This window comes from Alligator mississippiensis, chromosome 1 (assembly GCF_030867095.1).
Source record: "Alligator mississippiensis isolate rAllMis1 chromosome 1, rAllMis1, whole genome shotgun sequence".
Lineage (NCBI taxonomy): Eukaryota > Metazoa > Chordata > Crocodylia > Alligatoridae > Alligator > Alligator mississippiensis.
Window position 1 is genome coordinate 175,770,350 of NC_081824.1, and position 13,389 is coordinate 175,783,738.

A 13,389-nucleotide genomic window follows, 5' to 3' on the forward strand; every position below is an offset into this window, starting at 1 on the left:
GAAACACTGATCCGCTGGACAAGCTGCCCATGGCTCTGTCTCAGTCCCTGCCTTGGCCCCGGGGTCCCATTCACGACCTGCTCCAGCTGCAGCCCCTGCCTTGCCCCTACCCAACGCCCTCCCTCACCGTGGTGGCTTCTGTCTGCCCACCACATCCCTTCCCCTCCACAGACATACCTGCAGGGCACTATTCTCTATGCTGCCCAGCTGCATTCCTGCAAATTGGTTATCAGATCGGCATCAGCCAATATGCCTGGTGAATAATCGGCTATTGGTATTGGCCAAGAAAATCTTTATCAGTGCACCCCTAGAATAAAATGATGAAGAAAAATGAAAAGCTACTCAGAGCTAATGAGAACTACTCCAAAGTGACAGCAATGCTTTTAAACACTGCCTCTAATACAGTGATTCTTAACCAAGATGTTGTGGCATCCTAGGGTGCCTTGAGGTCCTTTCAGGGGTGCTGTGGGGTGCCACATAATGTCAGCACTGTTAGGTGTACAAACACCATTCACAAGATAAACTCAGGGGCTGCATCCACATGAGTGAGTATGTGTCTATTGTAGCATCTCAAAACAGTTTGAGATGCCACAGGAGGCACACCAGAAACTAAAAAAATGTTCCCCATTCTGCATATATGTAGTGTGGACTCTGATACTGGGGAATCCTGATATCAAAAGAAAACATGCCAGAAAAAAGCAGCATAGGTTGTGCTCCTGGAGTGTAACCTGAAGCAACTGGAGGCTGGGTCCTCCAAGGAGGCACTCTAGCACCCAGCCAGAGCATCTGTATGCCTGCCACATGCCCCTGCTGCTCCAGGATGCTGCCTGAGCATGGTGGAGGAAATAAAAGTGGATCAGTGTCAGTGTCTCAGACCCAATCTCTATACCTGGTAAGTGGGGATAGGGGGGACTGTGTGAGTGGGGAGACTGTGTGGGAGGGATGTGTCCCCTGCCCTGGCATACAGCACCTGTCACTGGTGGCAGCATCCAGCATCAGGCCCTCAAGGTGTTCATGGCCTGCTACAAGCAGAGTCCCCCAGCAGCACTGGCTGAACCCAGGGGATACGTGTGGTGCACGAAGCCTGCCTGGCCCACTGGTGTGTGCCTTCAGGCAGAACTGGGTGGCTCCTGCCACCACCCACGGCTCCCAGCACTGCAGGCTCCCACCATTGGGCTGGGCCGGCTCCTGCCTCCACATGGCCTGCATGCCATCAGGCTGGGCTGGATCCTGCCTCCATGTGGTGGGCATGTGGAGGCAGGAGCTGGCCTGGCCTGATAGCGTGTGGCTCCTGCCTACAGAGCCAGGAGCCCCGGGTGGCAGTAGGAGCTGGCCTGGTTCTGAAGGCATGCGCCAGCAGACTAGACCAACTCTGTGCCACGTGAAGCTCCTGGGTCTCAGGTGGTACCGCGCACCACAGGGGGACTCTGCCTGCGGTGAGTCATGAGCACCCTGAGGGCCTGATGCTGGCTGCTGCTGCTTCTGCCACTGGAGGGGCTGTTCACCGTCGGGATGTGGGGGGCAGATGTGTGGCGGGCCCCCCCCGAACCTTCCCACACCCCCACTCACAACCCACAAACCATCCCTACACCCCCCCAGCCACAAACCTCATGCACATGAACTGCCCCACAATCCACCCACAAACCCCACACAACCCCCATGCCCCCCCACACCCACCTCTACACCTACCTACAAACTTCCCAAAATCTATCCCACAAACCCCACATGCACCCCCACACTGCTTCCCCACCCCGCCCCCCTGCAAACTGCACATCCTCCCACAAATCTCACACCCTGCATGCTCGGCCTCCATACGGGACAGGACCTGCTGGTAGGAACCACAGCTGCAGAGGCAGCTGCCGCACTGTAGCTCTGCCCTGTGCCCACACTGGTGCTGGGACATGCAGCTCTGGCTGGGGGGGCTCCTGGTCCCAGGAACTACACGGGCGGTATGATGGGCTGTGGGGAGGGGTGGAGGTGGCAGCAGGGTTGAGTGGTGGACAGAGCAGGGATTGAGGTGGCAGTGGGGTCTGTGGATGTATGTGATGAGCCAGGGGTGTCAACAGGGGTGTGTGTGAGACAGAGAGAGCTGGGGGTGGGGAATGGGGAAATGGTCCGTGTAAGAGCATCCACCAGAGCTGGGCTTGGAAACCCCCCAGTGTCGCCCTAGAGCAGCCTGTGCAGGGGGAGGCCAGCCTGGATGGGAAGGGGCTTGCCCAGCCCATTCCCTGAGCTCCAATCAAGGGCTTCTCAGGAAGAGCTTGGGGACTGCTGGAGCCTGGGTACAGGGATCAGAACAGCAAGGGCTGGCACTGCTCAAAGCCACAAAGCAGTGGTTGGGACAGCTGCTGCTGGACCCATGTCCTGGTGCTGGGAGGGAACTGCTGCCAGGAGGGAGCGAGTGTGGGGCAAGCAGGGGCTGTGGGGCACTTAGGGAGGTTGTGTGTTGGGAGTGAGGGTTGAGTGCAGCGGCAGGGCACTGGCATATCAGTGCTACTCAGCGCCACAAAGCACCTGTGGGTCCTGCTACAGCTGTCCCCCGCATCCTGGTGAGTGAAGGGGGCAGGGGCAGCTCTGATTTTTCTATGATAAACCAGAAGCAAATGCCAAAATGCATAGATATTTAGAATTTATTTTATTATTATGAACACGGCACTGGTAGGCTTCCAACTTGCTTTAAAATTGTAACTATGTCAATAAAACAACTGATCTCTCTCTCTCTCTCTCTATATATATATATAGAGAGAGAGAAGTTTCATTTCAGTCATGGAAGAATGTGGATATGTGGATTTTGGGTATTTTAATGAGAGAATTTGGGTTTTATTTGTCAGAGAATTTGCAATTTTTAAACAGGAAACACCAGCATTAGCTAAATAAATAAATAAATAGTGCCACCCAAAGACCAAGTGTGCGACCTTGGTCCATTGGCAGCTGGCCCAGAAGCGTAGGCGGCTCTGCTACAGTGCCCATATCACAGCCCAGGCGGCTGTGCAGTCCCCGTCCCGGTCTGGCAGACACGCAGCCATGGGGCCGCAGGTCCAAGGGGCGGTTGTTGTCATAAGTGCCACCAGGTCACAGCCAGGCTGCTGCAGTGGGTAGAGCAGAGCTTTCCAAACTCTTCATGTTGGTGACACACTTTTTAGACATGCATCATTTCGCAACACAGTAATTCAGTTCTGGGGGAGGGGTCAAGGGAAGCAGACGTGAGTAAGGGAGCTCCGCAGTGCCCTTCCGCAAAATTTTCTGCATTTCGCGCGACACACCTACACACTGCCGCCGACACACTAATGTGTCGCGGCACACAGTTTGGAAAGCTCTGGGGTAGAGGGTGTAGGGGCCACTGTAGGGTAGGGCTGCTTCATCAGTCCACAGCTGGCACAGGGAGCTAGTGTCCCCAGATACCAATTGCCCGGGTCTCAGAAGGTCCTGAGGGCAAATAGCTCTGAGATGCTTGCCAAGGCAGCTTTTTATACTGCTGGGGCCACCACAGGCACTAACCCCAGCCTCTAGCTTGCCCTGGCTGAAGATCTGGGAACAGCTGGGCAGGGTCAGTTTGCCCCAAGTGGCACAATTTGCCCCCACCAAAGTGCATGTTCAGGCACATGTGCTGAGGCACAAATCTCCAGCACAAATCTGTGCCGCTGCTTCAAGTGCATGTGTCTGCGTGTGTGGATGTACCCAAGGATTTAAAATAGGAATCCCAGAGTGCTGAAACCATTCTTACCTGTTAGGGTCTTTCCGAGTTCTTTGCAACAGAAGAATTGCTCTAATATTTTTCTATAATCAAAAAATGAAATTTATGAGCAGGCGTTTTCCAAGGGGTACCTCAAGCCTATCGCAAGGTGCCCGGAGTCTAAAAAGGTTGAGAACCAGTGTTCTAGTGTAAGAGGCTTTTTCTTAAAAAACAGGCTTTTGGTTTAGTTAATTGAAGGAGAAAAACACTATTACTGACTCTTTGACAGCTTGATTTTGAAACTATTAACAAAGAACTGAAATGCTTCCAATAAGAAGATAAATGAAAGTAGAGCTGATATTGTTTAACTTCATCACTAAAGTTTGCTATCCATTATGCTCAGTTAAACAGGCAAATGTACAACGTTTATTTTTCTACCCTCCACCCCCCACAAGGAATTATTGTAACAGAAAAGGTAGATAAAAACTACGCTAAGTGGAATGTAAGTACACAGTACTAAGAACAAAGTACATTTACAACTTCAAAACTGAGATCCAGTCCCCGTGGTTTACATTGCTCTCTACAGAGCAGTCCCTTTGATTCCTCGGCATAAAGTAGTATCTGTGAGAGGAGGAACCAATAACTTGCTAGCTGATAAATGTTTTATTGTATGGCAGTGGTTTTCAGGGATTATTATTCTTTAACCGTGTTACAAGGAGGACTTTGATATAATATTTAATCTTTGTCTTTTTCCTTAACGCAGTAAAGGTCTGCACCCAAATTGATCAAACTCAGCTCACGACATTATTTCTAAAATGCATCAAGTAAGTTGCCATGTGGGTTGAATCCCCAGTTCATACAGAGCGTTATCACAAAATAAAACTCAGATGTTGGGTCACTAAGCTGCCAGACACCAATATTTTAGATGATCTGTTTTTGTCTGCGCCCACAGCTGGAATATCACATTCAGTTTTGTGCAACTCATTTTCACTAACATGTGGAACAGATGGATTGCTGTGCTTGGAGGGCTTGATTTTGTGGATATGGGGATAAGGCTTGGATAAAAGAGGACAAATATTCAAAAAGTATGTAAACCAAGAAAGGAGAGCAACAATAGTATCAAACTGAGAGAAAGACAATTTAAGCTGAAAACCAGAAAAATCTTTCTGACATTGGTATCTCGTAGGCAAAGGAAATACTGGAAGCCTCACACCTTAAAACATTTAAAAATGTAATATACATAGCACTAGCAAATATATGGGAGGGAACAACTGTGCTATGCCATGGATATGGGTTAGAGGATATTACAAGCTTTTTCCACTTCTAATTTCTCTCATTCCAAGTGATTCTCCAGTCTGTGATGGTTTCCTCTTCTGGCTCTACATCCCACTTTATTGACTCAAATGTTCAACTTCTCATTAGGGAGAACTGCAAAGTCACAAATTAAGAATTCTTAGACCAGGTGTCGGCAACACGTTTGGGCAAAGTGCCAAAAGCACCCACAACCTTGACTTGTAAGATGTTAGTGTGCCAGGGATGGATGGCATGGAAGCTGTGAGGGGCCCAATCCTTGTGGCAATGCAGGTCCAGCCCCCTCCCCATTGTTTGTCCCAAGGTGTGTGTGCCAAGCAAAATGCCTTTGGCTGCCATGGCCTGGCACCTGTGCCAGGGGTTGCCTAACCCTGTCTTAGACCATAAACTCACATGAATGAGCTACAGTTTTACCAGATTATTGTAGTCTTGTTAGCAACGGCTGAATGGCTGAAAAACTTGAGAGAAATACTCCTCTACCTCAGGTGTCCTTTCCTCTTTTCAAGTTAGTGAAATGAATAGTTTGAGGAAGTTAAATATGGTTTGTGTGATTTGAGGGGCAAATCCCACCTATTGTAGACAATGTAAATTTCCTCTATAATGTTATTAGGGTTGGGATCAGGTTAATTTATGAGTAAAAACGGTTAAAAAAAATGATGATTTCTGGAGGCTAATAGAACTAAAAGGAGACCCAAGAAAATATTCTACTTAAAAAAAAAGTTTGGCAGTGAAAAGGTCAAATAAATAAGTGTTTGGAATACTGACTGTTATAGGCCAATTTGTTTCTAACAGACCTGGCTAATCTTGAAACAGTTTCCTGCCCTTGGAGTGATAAGCAAGGGGAATTAAAAGAGATAGGATCAAATTTTTGGAGGCTTATGAATAAAACATTTTTATATCAGTGGCTTTGTATTTGTTTACTTAACACAGATGAATGCAAATTGTGATTACTTTGTTCTGTTCTGTATTATGTAATTAGCTCACTTCATAGCCCTTACTGAGTCATTTAACTTCTCTAAGCCTCAGCTTGGCCATCTGGAAAATGGGGTTGCTACTACTTGCTTCTCTTGCAAGAATGTCAAAAGGATTGGTTAAGGCTGATAAAGCACTCTAAACTTCTTGAATGAAAGGCTCCATAAAAGGGCAGCATTACTTTATTTCTTAACAGAATATATTTTAAAATTCTTGAAAGTAGAAATTAAACTAGAATTTTTTTTTTAATTCTTCACTACATTAAGCTCTTCTGTGACAAAGGATCAGATTGAACTCTTGGAAGCACTGTGATTAACTTGTAAATATGCAAGTTAAACATGTTTATTCTGACTACTTGCTTTATAAAATAAAATACCTCCATTATGGGTAAATCAGGACGTACAACAGCATAATGGAACACATGTTTGTTAGAATTACCAAAGGGGATATTAAAATAACACATCACCTTCTTTTTTATTTAAGATCTGATTAGAAACGTTTCTTAAAATGAGTTTTGAGTTGGCAGGTAGAAATGATATATTTCACAATGAAGATAAGAATAAGTATCTCTCTCATGTCATCTTTTTCTTTTTTCTTTTTTTTAACTATCTTTGCAGTTGACCTACCCCTTTACTTTCCTCGAGACCAGCCAACTCTAACATTTCAGTCAGTCTATCACTTCACTAATAGTGGACAGCTATACTCCCAGGCCCAGAAGAATTACCCTTACAGCCCACGCTGGGATGGCAATGAAATGGCAAAGCGAGCAAAGTAAGTCAGACTGTTATTTCATGCGAGAAGTTGCACTGTGTTTGGTGGTCTTCTGTTAAGTATTGAGTTACAGATTTGATTATGCATGTAGGGCATTCTGTCTTGCATTACAGTTTTAATATTTACAGATATGAATGTAACTTAGATATTTTAATATTATTAATGTTTTTATAGTAGTATTAAAGGGCCAATGTAGGCACTGTATTAACAGAGGAGAGGACACTCCTTACCCTAGAGAGTTTATAATCTAAAAAGCAAACAAGACAGACATGAGGTGAGGAAAGGCATGTAACATGTAAGCAAAGTGAACAGGGTAATAACAGCAAGTGGTATGTTAGCTTCATGACACATTTGTGGAAGGTGGGTTGATTTAGCAAGGAGGGGATCAACACAATGGAAAATAGGAGAGGAGAGAGAAGAGACATCAAAGAGAAGGATATGAGGGACATGGTAAGGGGGAAAAGATTATGAGACGGGTATGGGAGACACTGAGATGAAGTGATGGGAGATGGGGAAGAGGAAGGGAAGACATTTGGAACAAACAGCTGGTCAGCACAGGGCAAAACTGCTGGAAGTTCTCTGAACACCTAGGCTAGAGACAGAGATTACACATAAACCAGTATAAGTGCATGGAAACTGGTTCAAATCTGTAATACAACAGAATTCCAGTGCACATAAACTGCTTTCAAAATGACCAAGCCAGTTTAAGATAAACCTGGATGGATGTAGTATCAGACTTAACTGATTTAGGTTAAATCGGTTTATTGAACTTCTGTTCCCAGATCCTCTCCAGATTCAAGTTAACTCACAGTTCCCCAGCATCCCAGGATGCTTTGCACCTCCCCTGCAAACCACCCCTCACCTTGCAGAGTGGGCGGACTAACTTTGGCCAAAGCTGGCTGCTCCAGCTGAGCAGGGAAGTGTACTCTAATGCCCCCCAGCTTCTGGCCTGGGTGACTGCAGGCATGTGGCTGCATTTCTGAAATCAGAAGTGAATGTCTGTTCACTTGCCTATCGGTTCAGTCTACGCAGCGTAGACTAACCTACAAAGACTGAATCGATTCAGTCTCCAGCTTTTTGACTCTGTACTTAGCCCTAGCAGTTCCCTTTTGGCAAAACAGTTCAGTCTGTTTCTTCTGCAGTTTTTCTCCAAGGTCACATTGCAAAAGAGGAGGAGTGGAGCAGGGGTGTATAACTTGAATCCTAGTTTCGTATGCAATTCCCCTCCTCTTACAGTTGTGGGTCAAGGAAGATGCGGGGATGGGAGAGGGTTGCCCCAACTTGGTCCCTATTTATCTCCTCCCCTCCAGTTCAGCAGTCCCTGTTTTGGCTGCCTTTTCAGTTACTCCTGTTAGCTGGAGTCCCTGCATGCAGTAAATTGAGTTTGCAAGACACTTATATTTGAATACATAGTACAGTATTAATGTTAATGAACTACTTTTCTTTACTGCAAGGATCTAAGCTCTATAATATAACAACCCAGAACAATGCAAAAGACTAGAAAAGATAGAAACTAAAATGTAATACTTATTATAAGACAACATTAAGGCAGTGAATCAGCAACACAAATTTCCCCCCCAGTAAAGCAATATGGGCAAAGGCCCTATACTTGGATTTTGCAAATTCTAAAACTGTTGAAACAGCAATAACTGAGAGTCTACAGATTGAAAGTAAACCTACAGCATATGTTGAAATCAAAAAGCATAAATAAAATGGCATCTCAGAATGAAGAATTTTGAATGTCAAAATCAAAAGATGACAAATTTGCAGAAGGCATTTTAACAAGGAATTCAAATGAAAATACTTACATTTTGCAAAAACGGGCAAAATTGCATGATTGTAAAGTTTTAATTTGAAGAGGATGAAAGTAAACAGTGTATAACTGGAGCTTATAATGCCTGAAATAATATGGAGAATATCTAGGATTCAGGATGACACATTGTGGTAGAATGTTGGTGTTTTTTTGTTTGACTCCTTGGGAGAGCTGTCTCCTGTTCAAACACATTATTTTTGTCAACTTCGGGCTTTTGTTTGGTGTTTCCGTGCCAATGCCAGAATACCATGTTTTATGTTTAAAAGAATAAAATAAATTATAACTAGGAAGCATCATTATGACTTATTTCCCGCCTGTACATTGTAATACACTTGTTTTGTGGGAGGTTGTATGCAAGCAAATCCACTCTCTGCTTGTAGACAGCAGTGCTTAAAAATGTGTTAGAAGGTTTACTTAGAGCAAGCAAACATGCTTTTATCACAACCACCTGACAGGTTTTTTTAGTGTCACTGTCTCTCTGCAATAGGGGTAAAGTGGTTATTGATAAGAATGTGTTAATTAAAAAAAGGCAGGTAACACATTTGAAACACCACTGATTTTCCCAGTGTACACAAAATGTTTGCCTCACATGTGAACTGGTTCTTCAAAAAAATTTCTTAAAATATGCAGCTACAATAAGAAAATATAGTAAATTATGAAAAGTTAGCACACTTGCTTGGGGTGTACGTGTGAAGTAAAACATCTCTGTGTGGTTTCCATGGGAAAGCTTTCTTGGTTTTTTTTTTTTGTTTTAAATAGGTATTCAAATGTGTATAAATGGGGTCTTTAAAGAACATGCAGAGTCAAAGCCTGGGATTTCATGAAGGAATATTGTAAATAAAGCTTGTTTGTTATACAAATTAAATTCAGTTATCAGGCACACTCTGGCTTAATTTCTGTCCTGATTCTGTTGCAGCCCCTTAGACTTCAGCTGAGCTTTAGAGAATTCAAAATTGGGCTGGAATTACCCCTTTTTACTAGTATTAGCTGAAGTATAATATCTACTTGTCAATAAGTAGCAGAAAAAATGGAAAACTGATATCACAGTAAAATAACTTTAGGGTTTAAGGTCTTCATCCAACTTGGACCATGTGCAGACTGAACATTTTCTACCAGGAGAATCATTGTTCTCCCAGTAGAAAACAGAAGTATGCAGACATTCAGAATTTTTCTCCCAAAGCAAAAATGGCCACTCCAGGAGAAAATGAACCTGGGAACAACCAGAATTAAATCATTCCTGGGAGAGTTTCCCCTGGGAGACTGAACCATCTATGCATGTACCCTTCTGAGAGAAACTCCCTCATCCCAGCATGCTTTGCTCCTGCCTCCCTCCTTGGGTGCAGGGAGACAGTGCATCACTCTGTCTGAACTCTAATGTTCCAGTTGAGCAGGGAGCAGAACAAGCCCCTGGAGTACTTTGGGGCTGGGAAAGCTGAGGTAGCTCTCTCCCCTTTACATGAGAAGTCTAGGTCTGGGTCCAAAACCAAGCCACAGCTGTACCCCACCTGTATTACTGTGGACCTGAATGGCCCGGGGTCCACTCAGGCTGGACCAGACCTGGCCAATCCACCGCTACTGTACCCAGACCTGGCAGACCTTGGGATTCCCAGCGCATGGACCCATTAGACACCAGACCCCCATTAGACCCTCTTCCTTGCCCCATAAATGGGCCCAGCAGAACCATCCCCTCCATTTCCTGACCTGACAGATCGTGCACCCCATTCCCAGACTCAGCAAACAGCTGCCCCCCACCCCCGTACCACCCTGCACAGACCCAGCGGTAAGTTGTCTGTCACCTGTCTCTAGGCAGACAGAAGAACCTGCAAAGCATGATGGGCTGTGTGCTCTGGGGTCCTCTGGCAGGCCAGAATGAGCACCATAGGCTCTCTGGTCCTCAGTGGCTCAGTCCTTCCAGTGTCTGTTCAGGGTTTTCCAAGTAAATTTTTCTACTGGGAAAAAAACAGAATAATCCTTCTGAATTATTTGAATGTGCATATACCACCTTGGTTAATAAAATATGTTACTTAAAACTAGTTTCTTATGAACAGTTTTGTCATCCTTCACTCACCATTGTACTTAATGAATGCAGCATTAATTTTGTGTGCCCCTGGGTGCTTTGTATGATTCCAAACTTCAGAGGGACTTAGCACCCTGAACTACTACAGTAGCCATAGCCAGTGTCTTTCTATTTTGTGTAATATAGTTTGGTGTGACTTCTGCTAGTTCTGTATTGATAGCACCCTTTATCTCAACTCATTTGCCTTCATGCCAAGTCAGATTGTCTTACCACATCTTAGACAAAATATCTAAAGATATTCTTTCCCCTTTCTTTAAAACCCAGCTCCACTGGGTCCTGGAAAATTTGATTTCCATCCATGCTACCTTAGATATTCTTGACAAGTTTACTATTTACAATTCATACAAACCTTCTTTTACCTGGATCGAAGTAAATGCCACCGTACAAGCATTATTTGGAAGGATTCACTCTTTATTGCAGTGTTTCCTCAATGTGCAAATAAAAAGAGCCTCAGAAAAAATGCCATTAGAACATACACAATTAAATTACTGTTTCATATAAAGTCACGATCTTTTAACAGCAAATCTCCAAAAATTAGCTCTTATTCATCCATATATCTGCTATCCAGACCCAAACATAGCCCATCTTTCTGTGTGTGTAATATGAAGTTATCCAGAAGCTGTAATAGAATAAAATAAAAAGGAAAAGACTGTCATAATGTATATGGATCATGGAAAAATGTGGCCTACATGTCATGTGATGGTATTGAATAATAATAACAACAACAAAGAACTAATTATACATCAGAGCTTTACAGCTCATGAATATAACACATTTTAAGTGGATTTTCTGTTCATCGGACCAATGTATTGGTGCACCTCTAACATTTTCTGATGGATGTTTTCTTGGTTTGAATTAATTACAAGCCAAGAGAAAAAAGGAAGTGATATTTTGGTAAAGAAACAAATTAAAGCATTTTTCTTTATAATATATCATATTTGTTTATTTACATGATAACTTTAATAACAAAATATTTTTAAGATACACTGCTGTAGTAAAACAGCAAATGAATAAGCATTAAGGCAGAAGATGTTCTTGAATAGAATAACATTTTATATTAATCTAACATTCTGCTTGAGTATATTACACTGTACAGTACCTTTGCACAATAAGGTCATGCTAGTTGAATAACATTTTTCTTATACATTTTTGAAAACGTCTTCTTGGATAATTAAGTCTGACTCTTAAGATATGGTATGTTAGTTTCTGACAGGTGCCTGCCAGGGATCTTCAGTGCTGTCATGCATTATGTGGATTTCAGCCAAGATAGGAGGTCTGAGATACTTGTTTCTGGTCACTTCTCATTAAGGCTTTGACTGCGGGAAATAAAAAACAACTCTTAAAGATGGAGAGTACAAGCACAATAGGAAAAACATAGAAATAAAACATACTGGGATGATATGGAGAGTAGTTTTCTACAGAATGGGTACTATTTATGTTGCGTGCATATTATCACACACACACACACACACTATTTGGGTATGTAAAGTAGATGTTATTTCTATAAAAAAAGGTTTTGTTATCCCAATATATTTCAGTTTTGTAATATCAACAAGAGAAATTAACAAAATAAGGCTTTTCTGTAGCCCTTATTTTTTGAGGGACTGGGTCCTTTTTACAGCCTCTGAACTACAGCTAGAAATTCAATAACATTTTAAAGAACAAACAAATTTTGTCACAGCTGGTGTGATCACCAGCCTTGTGGAATCTCTATATTTGTTTCCCCTCTTGTCTTCCATTCCTTTCACAATTCTCACTTTCAAAGCCCTGTATAACTCTGCTTCTAAATACATCTTTACTCTACTATTTTCCTACATCCTCTCCTACTCCATACATTCTACCACATCTCGCCCACTTCTCACTTTGCAGCATCTTTCATTTTGCCTTTTGGCTTTCACTCTGCCTTTGTGCTTCTCAGTTGCATCATGTCTGGCACTTCCGTTGCCTTCAAAATGCGCACCTATTCAGTAAAGTATCCCAGCTATAATTGCCAGATAGCATTCTGTCTGTACTGTTTTGTTTGTAGTCACTTGTGCCTTTAAACTGTAAGCCACTCTGGGCTGACACTTATCAGTTGGTACAGTTTACCTACTGTAAAATGTGTACCAATGTACCTCTGTAGAAATAAATAATAAATATCTGTCTAGGAAGTGTCCGCTTCAAAAGAGTAGGCGTTAGGTATGTGGACTGGAAGGCTATGGTTAGGATACTCAAGTAAAACAGAAAAAAAAAAGTAGGCCTGTCACTGTGTAGATCACAGGATCCGGAACTTTCCTAAATTAGCACTGTAATTATTTAGAGACATTCTGTTAAGAAGAATTACTTCCATGGTGACTCTGGAATATCTTTCATATGACCCCCTAGCAAAGATGCTGAACACTCATGCTGTGACCGTAAGATTCCAGTGACTCCCACCCTCACAGACGGTTGGTACCCTAATCACTGAGTAATCCCCTGGGGAAACTGGAAGTTAAAAAAGCAGAAGTAAAACCGCTGTGATCCAAGACCACAAACCTTCATCTGAGTGAAGCAAATCTATTTATGTATACTGTGGAGAAGGTGAAGGAACTGAAATACTTACTGTTTTGAACTGCTAGGTAGAAGACTTGGATAAACTGGTTTAAAATATAGGGTCTAGTCTGCTGTTGATATTTGGGGGGCCTTATACATGTTACTCCCATGAGTTATAATGCAGTAGTACCCACACAATTCTTGTGTGTTGGTAGGAAAATAGACCCCCAAGAATCATGATTTGAAGATGGAATATTTATA

The 13,389-nt window shown here is 43.2% G+C and overlaps 1 protein-coding gene across 1 annotated transcript in view; it reads left to right on the top strand.

The window, feature by feature from the left end:
- Positions 1-13,389, top strand: part of BABAM2 (BRISC and BRCA1 A complex member 2) — a 302,496-nt gene that overhangs the window by 276,125 nt on the left and 12,982 nt on the right. The window contains exon 11 of the mRNA XM_014598025.3: positions 6,574-6,727. Within this exon, the coding sequence (XP_014453511.1) occupies positions 6,574-6,727 (154 nt within the window). The remainder of the gene's footprint in view (positions 1-6,573; positions 6,728-13,389) is intronic.